Source organism: Muscardinus avellanarius (assembly GCF_963383645.1).
Source record: "Muscardinus avellanarius genome assembly, chromosome: 11".
Lineage (NCBI taxonomy): Eukaryota > Metazoa > Chordata > Mammalia > Rodentia > Gliridae > Muscardinus > Muscardinus avellanarius.
This window is the reverse complement of record NC_137797.1, coordinates 83,269,533-83,284,058: the sequence shown is the minus strand read 5'-3', so window position 1 is coordinate 83,284,058 and position 14,526 is coordinate 83,269,533. Positions and strand designations below refer to the sequence as shown.

The 14,526-nt window shown below is 33.9% G+C and overlaps 1 protein-coding gene across 2 annotated transcripts in view; it reads right to left on the bottom strand.

The window, feature by feature from the left end:
• The window catches only part of CPNE8 (copine 8), a gene marked incomplete at both ends in the record, with an annotated part of 248,034 nt that overhangs the window by 71,813 nt on the left and 161,695 nt on the right, over positions 1–14,526 (bottom strand). For both annotated transcript variants that reach the window (XM_080705259.1, XM_080705260.1), the window contains one exon: positions 1,788–1,863. In XM_080705259.1, the coding sequence (XP_080561385.1) occupies positions 1,788–1,863 (76 nt within the window). The remainder of the gene's footprint in view (positions 1–1,787; positions 1,864–14,526) is intronic.

The following is a 14,526-nucleotide window of genomic DNA, read 5'->3' as shown; positions in this document are numbered from 1 at the left end:
TCTCCGCCTCCCAAGTGTGGGGATTACAAGCGTGTGCCACCACGCCCGGCCTGCATTTATTATTTTTAACAGCAAAAAATGGCCTAGAGGAAATGGTTTCAGAGTAATAGAAACAGAATAAGAACCTCAGAAAATCTGGTCCTCCATAAAGATAATTAGAATGCTAGAAAAATAAGTAAAAATATTTTTTTTCAAGAATCTGACAAAATTCAAAGGCTTTCACCTATCCTGAGGATTGTTCAAGAAAAAAAGCTGAGTCTCACTTTGTGCATTTTAACTTTTTCTATTTCAATCTCATTTCTCTCAGCTCTGTGACACTAAAAATGTGTTAGCCCTGTAACCATAGTAGTTATGACAAATAGAAGACTAAAAGCCACTGAAGGAGACAAAATGGGTATGAAGTTTATCAAAAAGTGTCATTTTCAGAAAATTATCATTAATCAACATGTTCAAAAGACCTCTGGTAAAGCCCCATTAATGAAACTTGGGCTTGTTTTTATTTGACCTGATTTGAAGCTTGTTTGGTTGGGAAAGCCTTATCTCCAAAGCACTTATTGAAAATAGTGGAAATTGCTTAACAGCATATCTGGCAGAGGTGAAGATACAAATTTGGTAAATTAAAGCTTGATAGAACCACCAAATGTGCAGATCCACAGAATGATGTCTACAGATGGCTTTTAAGAAGTCCAGCGTGTTGCTGGGTATCTGGAAAGCCAAGCACTCCTACTAAAGGTCTGCATATATGCCTACCATATTGCTGCAGACTCCAAGTTTCTGTTCAAAGAATAAGTGAATGCTACAGCAGAGTATCTCACTTTTGACACATATAGGGGGTATTCTAATATGCACAAAGTCTGTCAAATTATCTACTGTTCACAAAGCTAATCAGGCAAAGACGTCAGTAGCCTTCACATGAAAAATGCGTACTCCATAGAATTAGTCCAAAAGAGTCATTGAACAAACAGCAACAGATGTAATCTATTGAAAATATAGATTCTACAGATGGAATGTTCAAAACTCAGGGTTTTGCCAATGTGATAACATTAGGAAATGTGGCCTTTGATAGGCTACTAGAGTTCTTCCTATGTGAACAGAACTAGATGCCCTTATAAAGGGTTTGATAGGAGTTAGGGATGTACGTTAGTAGTAGAGCACTTGTCTAACATGCAAAAGGCCCTGGGCTCAGTCCCCAGCACTGAAAAAAAATCATATTGAATGTACAGATAACATAGCTCAACTTATAAAAAATTACAATGCCAATAGGGAAGAGATTGGTAGGAAAACAAAATATAGTCTTAAGTTTAAGAAAAACTGAACTTAGCCGGGTGTGGTGGTGCACGCTTGTAATCTCTGCGCTTGGGAGGCAGAGACAGGAGGAACCCGCAGGTTTGAAGCCAGCCTCGCTGGCTTAAGTGACCCAGTTTCCAAAATAAAAAGTACAAAAATAGGTCTGGGAGTGTATCCCAGTGGTAGAAGGGTTTTTAGGAACCCCAAGAAAAGAAAAGAAAAATTGAACTTGTATCCATATTGAATTTTTAAAATTAGTTTCATAGGCAAGAATTAAAAATCTTTCAAAATAGATTGAGAAGACCCTGTGATTTGAAAGGAAATAAATTAACTTAAAAATTAAAAAGCTCAAACATACACACAGCATAGACACACACACGCACACACACACATATACACGCATGAAGTTAAACTTTGGCATTTTTTTTACAAAGTCCATAATTTTAAAGCATATCCACTTAATGTAAAGAGAAACAGTGGTAAAATAAAATATCTCTTACCTCATATACATTGAATTGTGATTGTCCTCTAGAAAGTTCCCTATAGCTTGTTGTAAATTCCCCAATAAAATCATGACTAAAATTAAGGGAAAAAAGAAATATATAACATTAGCTTTATACATTTGTCAATTATACTTTTTAGAAATATATAATTTAATCATTACAAAAAAGCTAAAAAATTTATGAAGCTAACATAACATTTTAGGAGACTCATACATAATTTTATTGTTCTCTAAGCCAAAATTATGTACAACTCAATAATTGTTTTATTAATATTAAAATATTTTATCTGTCCCACAAAATTGATACTACATATAGGAACACTAATTATAATAAGCTGATATCTCAAAAGTGATATATGTATGTTTCCAATTATCTCACCAAATTTAACACACACTAGTGAGAAATTAATGCAAAATTCTTGTACTTGGTGCAACTGTGAAGTGCAATGTGTCAGAGGAAGAAGATGCATACGGTAGGAGTTAGGCGATATAAAAAATAGGTTTCACAATGCCTACTTGTATCACAGCGCTCAAGTCTGGTCCATTTATTTTGCAAATGCAGATGTTCATTGCCATATACATGAATATTCATGCAAATGCCCATCCTGGTTTAAAGTTTAGCTATGAATCAATTAAAAGCTACAAGCCATTCCTGGACCTGATGATCAGTAACAAGCAACAAATAAGTTGTGCTTGGCCAACCAAATATAATTTCTAAAGACTTGGGAGAAAATAAAATTGAGCTGGGGGTTTAGCTCAGAGGTAGAATGCCTCTAGTTTCAATCCCCAGTGCCTTCCCACACAGAAAAGGTTTAGGAGAAAAATAAATTAGCTACTATTAATTTTAGTAGAGTGTTTATTTGGTTTTTAGGGAAAGTTTTAAAGAAATACAAGATGTAGCTCATTTTGATGTCCTGCCTCCCAATTCTCCATTATCTAAAAGATCTTAAGCTGGGCGTGGTGGCGCATGCTTGTAATCCCAGCAATTAGGAGGCTGAGACAGAAAGATCACAGTTGGAGGCTGAGACAGGAGGATCAGAGTTGGCTACTTAGTGTGTAAGTCAGTGAAATCCTGTTTCAAAATAAAGAATAAAAATATAGGGCTGGGGGTGCCTCTTGGATGTAGAATGTCCCTGAGTTCCATCCCCAGTACTAAGAAAATAAAAATAAAAGATCTTATACATCACAATCACAATACTTTATATTGGGCATTCATCTTATACCAGTGTCACCTTGACCTCTTATAGATTTAAGTTTCAGAAGCAAATTTACACAGAGGAAAATATTAAAAATAAAGGTGAAATTTTGGATGTGTAAAGCCAAGTCCCTAGAATTTGCTCTTTCAAATTAGGAAAAATTACCAAGCAGTGCAAAATGTTACATAGTACTTTTATATTACTACATTTCTTTATTAAATTTGGTATTCTTGGTTTAATCAGGATAAAATGCAATAATTCTTTATGACCTTTATAAAAACAGGCTCATACTCAAAACACTTTTCACTAAAATCTTAAAATCCTGAGTTAAAAAGGTTCTGTGCAGACTCCACCGTCCTCCAAAGCTATGCAAGCTTCAGATGTCTTAAGTAACCACTGAGATAAAAGCACTTCAAACACAACACTTTGGTGCTGATAGGTGTGAACAAGTCTTTTATAACCAGAGCTGTCCCCAGCAGTGGTGGGAACCTAATACAGAGACCTAAAAAACGTGGCTCACTTAAATCCTTAGAGTATTTTTATGATTGTTCTTATCTTTTTAAAATTACTTTTTTATTGGTGAGTTACAATTATACATTATAATGAAGTTCAGAGTAATAGAAACATACATGTGCACACAGCACTTTCTCTCCTCATTCCATTTCATTTCCTCCCTTCACCTATACAGATTACTGATGCTGACACTGATAACTTCATATGGACACAGCATTATTTGAAATGTTTCCTTTGTCAAGTCTTTTTCCCCTTCTTTCCTCCATCCTCCAAACCTCTTCCACTATTCTACTGGTCTCTATCCTCGTTTACCTGAAGTCCTTCTCAATTACCAATTTCTCTCTGGCTTCTACATATGCGATAAAACACATGACCCTTCACTTTCTGTGTCTGGTTAATCTCACTTAGCATTATATCCTCTGGTTTAATCTATTTTCATGTAAATTAATCTTACCCGTGTTTGGCTCATTGTTTAAGTCTGATATTCAGTTCTCAGTTACTAACATTAAATTTCGGCCACTCAATACAAATCTAAAATTTGGATTTTAGCACATTTACTGGTCTCATGTAAATGCAATTATACCACTGTCTCAATGACATGTAATCTGTCTGGATCCAGCCAGCCTGACAGATCAAATCTGGGTCCAAATGCAAGTGCGGGGTTTACAAAACTGCACCTTGATTTCTTCTTCTTGAAGCTATGGTGGACCTCTCCAAGAAGCAGTCCTTTGACCCCCTTGTTCTATTTTTTTCCCTCTCTTTGGTCTCATTGCTAGAAATCAGTTTCTGTGTTGCCTAATTGGGTTATCTATTCTGAAACATCTCTATTCATCAGGAAAAAGAGAGTGTTCTTCTCTGCACTAGCTGTAAGAGAGCTTAGAGCCAAATTTATGGCCCATCTAACAAGTTTTGCCTTCCTAATATGCTACCCTCATCATATACTTGAGACTTCTTACCCTTACTGCCCTTTCCTTCAGTCTTCTCACATACTTTCTTATCTTATATGCATTTTCATAAGCTGCTTTCTTTTTTTTTTCAGAATAGAACAGGGAAAACATAAATGAAACAATAAATAAAATATTTGCCCACCATTCTGAATCTTGTTCAAGATGATTATTTTGAATAAAACACTGAATTTGCACATAATATAAATGCAGCGCTACTGTCATATTGTACAGGAGAAATTGTATTGAGTCACAAATTTAGTTTCAGCTTTTAAGACAACATTTCTGTGAGACAGAGAAAATATATCATTATATTCATTCAGTGTCCAAAGAAGTGAATGATAAAGAAGTAAAGACATGCCAGGGGCCATAACATAGAGCAGTACGTAAAGGTAGCAGTAAAATGGCCACGCTGAGATGCAATGGACTTCGTCTCAAGAAAAACTCTGAAGGATCTGGGCAGATACAAGTAGATTCTCAGGTCAATTTTGTTATAAATTTCTTTGAACATATGCACATTTTCATAATTTCAATTCTTTGTAACTGGCCCACTTCAAACATCATTTAAAGAGAATATTAAAGGTGTTTTTTACTGATTTATTCTCTTAATTATCCTTTATCCTATCAATTATTCCTAGATTCTAAGATTAAAAGAATGATAATTGAGGCTGCTTTAAGAATTTCATGTTCATGATGTTCAGTACCATAATATTAAAACTTTTCTCACTAAATAGAGAGATAGGAAGGAAAGTACTTTGATAATAAATCACAACCAATAATTTTCACATGATTCAATAATACTGTTTTGCTATTTCCTCCTAATGTAATTTTAACTCAAATAATTGATCTATAAGTCCCCAGCTATCTGACTGCACTTAAGTTGTATAGTCACTTTTTATTATTATATTTAATTATTTGTGGTACTGGGAATTGGATTTAGGGGCTTTCTACCTCTTAGAAATACTTCCTTTTTATTTTGAAACAGTGTTATACTTAATTACTGTGGCTGTTCTCAAACCTGTAATACTCCTGCTTCAGCCTCCCCTGTTCTAGTATTACAGGTGTGTGCCACCATGCACAGATGCATAGGCACTTTTACACTTGAAAACTGGAGAACATGCATATGCACTCCCTTGTCTTTTCCTATAGCTAACATATTCTTCCCTCGCATTGCTTATTTTTTACTTTATATTTTAGTTATTATCTCCTCCAAAAAGTCTTGCCTGTTTCATTCCAGTACTCTTTACTATCAAAAGCAACAACAAAAACAAGATACATGCACAAAAGAACTGGTATCACCCCTTGTCCTATGTTCCATTATGCATGTCGGTTTACATGCTCCCCTCTCAGCCTGTGTCATTCTTGGTTGTAAAAAGGAGACAAATGTCCTTATTATTTGCAGCAGGGATCTTGGTGTCTGGCACACAGTGACACTGCTGAATGCTACAGCTCACTATCCAGCTGTAATCTTACTTTGCCAGAAATAGTAACAATATTGCCTTACATAGATTATACTGGGTCCAAAAGATTGATACAAGTGGAGAGCATAGTTTAACCGTTATATCCTTATCTCCTAGAAACAAATCTGAGAATAGTGTAGCATGTCCACACTAAAGACACAGAATAAACTGACAAGATTGCCTTTTGTTGGCATTTCTGGTTATTTGCACACTTATTTCCTTGCCTGTCACTTAATAGTTCGTACAAAATATGGACAAATGGCAAATACTAAGTTTATCTCATCACTTTCCCTACTGCAATGTGGTCTAGAGTTAATCTGTCAAATTCAGGATAACTGTGCCTTCACCATATAATCAAAGACTATGCCTATTTTCTATTTCAAAAGTAAATCCAGAGAACTAATTTGCTTCTTTCTGTAAAACTGCTTAATTTTTAAAAGACATATTAGACACTTTCTAGAATTGATAAATTCAGTGAATTAGCTGAATACAAAAATCAACTTAAATAAATCATTAGAGTTTCTATATACCAACCAAAAATCCACTGAAAAAACAATTCCATTCACAGCAGCATCAAAAACAAAACACTTAGAAAGAAATCTAATCAGGGAAGTAAAAGAATTCTACAATAAAAATTAAAGGATACTAAGCCCTGCTGGCAATGTGGTGCATACCTGTGATTCCACAACGTGGGAAGATGACACAGTAGGATCACTGTTTCAAAGCCAGACTCAGCAACCTAGTAAAGCTTTCATCTACTTAAAAGACCCAAATAAAATTTTAATAAGATCCAAGTAAAAATAAAATTGGGCTAGCATATAACTCAGAGGTAGACTGTCTCTGGGTTCAATCCTCAGCACCACATACACAAAAGAATTGTAGAAAACTATTATAGAACACTAAAGAAAATTAAAAAAGAACTTAAAATATGAAAAGACACCCCCTCCATGTTCTTAGATAAGCAGAGTAAATATCAAGATGGCCATATGACTAAGAGGGATCTACAGATTCAATGCGATCCCTATCAAACTTCCAGTGTCATTCTTCAAAGATCTAGAAAACACATTCCTAAAACGTAATTGGAAAAACAAAAGACCTAGAATAAGCAAATAATTCTGAGCAATAAGAACCATGCTAGAAACATCATAATACCTAATTTCAAATTATACTACAGTGCTATGGTAACAAAAAAAAAGCATAGTATTGACACAAAAATAAACACATATACCATGGGAGTATAACAATGGATACAAACACAAATCTTCACACCTATAGCCAGTTGATTTTTCAATAAAGAAGCCAAAATCATATGCTAGAAAAAAGTCAGCCTTTTCAACGAGTGGCGTTGAGAAAATGGAATATTCTTATGTAGAAGATTAATCTACCATCTGTTTCTCATAATGATGCATAATTACAATGCATCAATAAATTTAAAAAAAAGAATGAAACCAGACAGTAATCTCTCACATTGCACAAGAATCAGCCCAAGATCAATCAAAGACCTAAAAATAAGACCAAAAGCCTTGCAATTACTAAACAAGGGTATAGGATCAATTCTCCAACATAACAGAAATTGGTAGCGACTTCTTCAATATGACCTCTAAAGCTCATAAAATAAAACTGAGAATCAAAAATGGGTTGGTGTTGAGTTGAAAAGAGTCTGAAAAGAGAAGAAAACCATTAAGAATCTGAAAAACTATGTGAAATCATCCAGTTTCAGAAAGAGAATAGCTGTATGTTTTCTATCATTTGTAGAAGCAGAGGAAATCTGGAAAACTGAGCATTTATGAAAATGGCAGGCCCCTTTAAACAAAGTGAGTTATGGTAACTGTAGTTGAATGCATAGCTTGCAGACTTGCTCACTGGTTGAAACTGTATTCACAGGCAGTCTCCAGAGGTGACTGGAAATGAACCACCACTTCCATGAACACATGTAAATGTGCCATAGGACTTGTGGTTAGCCCACAATTGCCACAAAATGTTCTCTTCATAAGGTCAGATAATGACCTATCAGCTTTCTCCAATTTCACAACTTTTCTGTTTTACTTCTAGCTATAATTCTCTTATATTTTTTTTAGCATTTACAGATATTTTAATGAGAAAACATCAACATTCATTCTTATTATTTTATTTATTTATTTATTTATTTTTGTGGTACCAGGTTTGAAACCCAGGGGCATTCTACCTCTGAGCTACATCCCCAGCCCTATTTTTTAGTCTTTATTTTGAAACAGGGTCTCACTGAGTTGCAAAGGACCTCACTAAGTAGTAGCTGAGGCTGTCTAATATTCATTCTTTTTTTAAAAGATGTATTTAATATTTTTAATATAATCAAGTCATCTTTTTAGTAACTTCCTGAAATCCTCATGAAGTATTTAGTTTCCTAAAGAAGTCTAGAAATATTGCCTTAAAGCATTCTTAGATTATAAGCTGTTCTGTGTATTTCTTTATAGAATTAGCATGATTCTTAGTTATTTGCCTCAGTAAACAAATTGTAAGCACAGTTTGTGAAAAGTAAATTTTTCTTCATAATTTGTTTTATTAGTGAAATTATTATCTATCTATATATATGAATGTATTCAATGCAAAAGTAATTGTTTATCTCCAGCTTTGTGCACATTTTAAATGATTTTAAGAGGTATACATTATCTTTGTGCTTCTTGTAGATTACAACAATACTTCTGGGCCTCCAGTGGAAAACAAACAGATATAATAACTCAGATATTAGGAGATTAAGAGGAGAACTATACTAATTTTATCAGTCTTATCCATTTCTACATTTTAATCCAATTCTATTACAGATAGAATACTTTAAAGCTATACTTTTATAAACAGAAAATATAGATAAAATATATGTAATGTATAACTATATTTGAGAATAGAATTTTTACATTCAATTATATATGATTTTATATCCACATAATCATAGTTTTTTTTGTGATACTGGGATTCCTGGAAACCCTTCTACCTCCGGGCTATACTCCCAGACCTATTTTTATATTTTCATTTGGAGACAGGGTCTCTTAAGCCAGTGAGGCTGGTTTTGAACCTGTGTTATCCTCCTGACTCCGCCTCCCAAGTGCAGGGATTACAAGCATGCACCACCACGCACCACGTCATAAATTTTAATGTCTGTGTTTTACCTATTATGATTATTGGATATTTTGTTGATGAATCATATATATATATGATATATATCATATATATCATACCATATCATATATATCATGTATATGTATCATATGTATATATATACATACATACATATATACATATATATACATATATGTATATATATATGTATGTTTATTTGATCAAGCCAGTTTTATTCATGTAAAAGTTAGGCTTTATGTTTAAAGTTTAAATTATGTCTAGCAAAATCATGTGTTCTTAATAGTCTAAAATTATAAGTATACTTTAAGATATTCTATATGATGTATTTAAAAAACTGGAAGTAGCTATATTGACATAGAATGTTGGCTTGCAATTGTGATAACTCATCACATGTAACATTTCATAACACAGGTTTGAAGCCAGCCTCACTGGCTTAAGAGACCCTGTCTCCATATATATGATATGATATATATATGATACAAGCTCCCTGAAATAAAATAACTTTTACCTAGCTATATCTTTACAAATGTAACTGAATCCATTAGAAAATAGGATGAAATTTATTGGACTTCTGAATATTTATTTAGGGTTACATGAATTAGAGAGTTATTGAGATAATGTATGAATTTAAAATATTTTTAAATTTCATGGATTTTAAAATATTTATTTTAGTCATGTCACATAATTTTTATCTGTAAGTTCAAAGTGTTTAAATTTTAGTATTTGGCATGAACATTAACTTCTGAAAAGTCTGTGTGATGTAGTGTCCTGTTCCAAAAGGTTAAACCAGCAGCCAATGACTGGAAGTTTTTCAAGTCCATAAGAATTAATAATAATAAATGCTCCTATAATAGTAAAAGCAAAAACAAACAACAAAAAAGAAGAAGTAGCATTATTTTAAAATGATAACAAAGTCAGTAGTGACCAAAAGACTGAAAGCAAGGTGAAATTTGGGCTACCAAGTCTCTATTCTTGTCGCTTTTTGTTCTTGCTATATCATTGTTCTATAGCCACATAAATATAACTCAAGGTGATCATTTCTCATATATTAGTGATAAATATATATATATATATTTTTTTTTTTTTTTGGTGGTACTGGGGTTCCTGGAAGCCCTTCTACCTCCAGGCTACACTCCCAGACCAATTTTTACATTTTTAAAAATTTGGAAACAGGGTCTCCTAAGCCAGCGCAGCGGCTGGCTTCGAACCTGCGCGATCTTCCTGTCTCTGCCTCCCAAGCGCGGGGATTACAAGCATACGCAACCACGCCTGGCTAGGGATACATATTTAAGATTAAATAAGTAAATATATTTTAATTAAAGGACAAATTAAATTCGTAATTTAAAAACAAGTTTAGCCGGGTGTGGTGGCACACGCTTGTAATCCCCACGCTTGGGAGGCTGAGACAGGAAGATCGCACAGGTTCAAAGCTAGCCTCAGCTACTTAGTGAGGCTCTCAGCAACTTAGTGAGACCCTGTTTCCAAATAAAATATAAAATAGGTCTGAGAGTATAGCCCGGAGGTAGAAAGCCTCTGAGTTCTACCCCCAGTACCAAAACAAAAAAACAAAAAAAACCAACAACTTTATTTTAGCTCTATATACTATGCTTTTATATATTACTCATTTACACACTGGAATATTTCCAAGACAGTGCTGAATACAGATATGTATATATTTAGTATTTTTTAATATACAAATCTGCCTGAGTTCATAAAGTTAACTTTAATCATCTATCTGGATTTATATTATATTGATAGCTTGGTCTTTTCTCTGTTAGCCTTTACTACCACAGTATGTTATTCAGTAATAATACTTTTGTATCAATTTGTCTTGTGGTTTTCTAGTGATTATGTCTGGAACACAGAGAATCTAACTTCTCAAACATAGATTCATATTTTTATAAGAAAGCACAAGGAAAAGTAATCTGGCAAGAGTAACGATCTCTCTCTCTCTCTCTCTCTCTCTCACACACACACACACACACACACACACACACACACTCAGAAACTCTCAGCCTGAAGTAGCCAAAGTTGGTGAGTGAAACACTACAGTTCACCACTGCTGAAGGGCTCAGTCTCTCAGTGATTAGCTTTGTCTCTGGTGTGTACTCTCCACTCAGTATGTATGGCCACTACTTCCCAGAGTCTTGCAAGAGCTTCACACACAACATAAGTGCTCTAATTCCCTCACCATGCTTGCTTGTGGAGCCGGCTACCAGTTTGCATGCTCTCTCTGGTCACCAGTCTCCACACTGGCAATTATCTTCCTGATACACTGAGATACTCCAAAACGGGCAACAGGGATCAACTGCAAAGGGTAATTCACAAAGAGGAAGTGATTAAAGTATAGTTGTTATTGAAATTCTTTTAAATTTATGGAATAAGTGCATTTTGGAAAATATCCTTTGATTCATGTCAAGAATTTAGGCATATTAAACTCAAATAGCCAAAAAAGAGATATGTCTATCCAATACAAATTAATGTGAGCTGTTACTAAAGCTAGGTAATACAAGTCACCAAAGCAGTTAACTCAACTCTCACCAAATTCTCTAGAATATTTATCTTAGATAAACCAAGTCATTAATAAATATCGATTTCATTTTGTGCTATGTGAACAAGAAACTGTTAGTCAAAAACAGATCCCAATACAAAAATAATGGAAGACTTCAATACTCCTCTCACAACACTTGACCAATCTTCTAGACAAAAGGTCAGTAAAGATGCCTTAGATCTAAAGAACACCATAAACCAAATAGACCTATCAGACACATACAAGTTGTCCTACCCAACTATAGCAGAGTTCACATTTTTCTCAACTGATCACAGCACAATTCTCCAAAACAGATCATATCCTCGGCCACAAAGCAAATTAAAAAATGTGACTATTCCCCTCTGTTTTTTCAGACTACAATGGTATGAAACTAGAAATGAAACTAGAAATCAGCTATAAGAAGACCCAGAGTAACCACATAAACATGGGGAAACTAAAAACCAGTGCTGAATGAGGAATGGGTCATAGAAGAAATAAGGGGTGGAATTAAGAAATTCCTAGAAACAAATGAAAATAGAGAGCATATCAAAACCTCTGGGATACTTTCAAGGCAGCATTAAGAAGAAAACCATAGCACTAAGTGCCTACATAAGAAGAACAGAAAATTTTCAAATAAATAACCTAACAACACACCTCAAAGCCCTTGAAAAACAGAAACAGTAAAACCCCAAATCCAGTAGAAGACAGGAAAATCAGAGAGGAAATCAATGAAATAGAGAATAAAATAATATAGAAAATCCACAAAACCAAAAACTGATTTCTCAAAAAAATAAAAATAAATAAGATGGATACACCACTAGCCAACCTAACCAAAAGAAAAAAATCAATTCAAATTACTAAAATAAGAGATGAAAAAGGAGATATTACAACCTACAGAACAGAAATCCAGAGGAATATCAGAAACTACATTGAAAATTATACTCCTAAAACTGTGGGATATGTACACAATGGAAATTTACTCAGCCATTAAAAAAAACAAAACTCAATTACATCATTTTTAGGGAAATGGATGGAACTGGAGGACATTATGCTAAGTGAGATTAGTCAGTCACAAAAAATAAGAAATCAGATGCTTTCCCTAATATGTGAAAGCTAAGGAGAAATGGGTCATAGGAGGAACTCTAGATGAAAAAGGATATCCTATAGAGGAGCAAACAAGACAACCTAAATGAGGGATGGGAGGGATGAAGAAGGAAATTCTATAGAACACACAATGTACTTAAACATATAGAAGTCAACCACTAAGCCAAGCAAGGGAAATAGGGATGGGGAAAGAATGGGGTGGGAATTGGGTAGGTGTTAAATGGGTGATGTGTACATGTATGTCCACACAAGTTTTTTACCCCAATATGAGGTATGAATATAATGCACCAATAGAAATTTTTAAAAAAGAAAATTATTCTCAAACAAAATGGAGAATCTGGGAGAAATCAACAACTTTCCAGATAATAAAACTTTTCTAAACTGAGTCAAGAAGGTATAGAAAATTTAAACCAACCAATAGCAAGCAATAAAGAGATCAAAACAGCAATAAAGAGCTTACCATCAAACAAAAGTCCAGGACCAGATTGTTTCCAAAGTGAATTTTATAAAATCTTTATAGAAGAGCTATTCTCAATACTCCTCAATCTATTTTTTTAAAATAGAAACAGGACTCTCCCAAATACATTCTATGACAACAACCATTATACTAATACCAAAACCCAAAAACAATAGCTCAAGGACAGAAAAGTACAGGCCTATGTGTTGATTAACTTAGATGCAAAACTGCTAAAAAAAAAAAAAAAAAAAAAAAAAAAAAAGTACTAGCAAGACACATTCAAAACCACATACAGAGAATCATATACCATGAACAAGTAGGGTTAATTCAAGGGATGCAAGGCTGGTTAGAGATGCAAAAATTAATCCATGTAATTCATCCCATAAACAGAAACAAAGACAAAAATCACATGATCATTTCAATAAATGCTGAAAAATCATCTCACAAATAAAATACACATTTATGCTAAAAGTACTGCAGAGAATTAGAATAAAAGGATCATACCTCAATATATTAAAGTTGATATACAATAGACCTACAACCAACATTTTATTGAATGGAGAAAAGCCTTGAGAATTCCCCCTTGAACAAGACAAGGATGTCCATTATCACCACTTTTTTCCAATAAAATACTTGAGACTCTAGCCAGAGCAATAAGGCAAGAAAAGGAAAAAAAAAAGAGTACAAATAGGGAAAGAAAAACTAAACCTATCCTTATTTTCAGGTGATATGATACTATACTTAGAAGACCCAAAAAAAACTCAACTGAAAAGCTTATAGAACTGGTCAACAAATTTAGCAAAGTATTTAGATACAAATCAATCTTAAAAAGTAAGAAGCTGTTCTGTATGACAACCATAAATCCACTGAAATAGAAATCGAAAACACATTTCCACTCATGATAACCCACAAAAAATAAAATACTGAGGGATAAACCTAACCAAAGAGTATGACCTCTACAAAGAAAATTACAAAACATTGAAAAAAAAAATCAAAGAAGACCTTATAAGATGAAAAGATCTTCCACATTATTGGAGAGGCAGAATAAATATTCTGGTGAGGATGTGGAAAAGTAGGAACTCTAAAACATTCTTGGTGGATTGCGAGTTAGTGCAAACACTTTGGAAAATGGTAAACAGTCTGGAAAATCCTCAGAAGAATGAGATCGAACCTACCATATCACTCAACAAAACCACTTCTGGGTATCTACCCAAAAGAATAGACACCCAACTACCAAACTAATACATGCATATCAATGTTCATAGCCACATAATTCACATTTTCCAGGCTATGGAAAAAGCCAAGATGTCAATCAACAGATGAATGGATTACAAAACTATGGGATACATACACAATAAAATTTTACTCAGCCATAAAGAAGAACAAAATTCCTTCATTTACAGTGAAATAAATGGAACT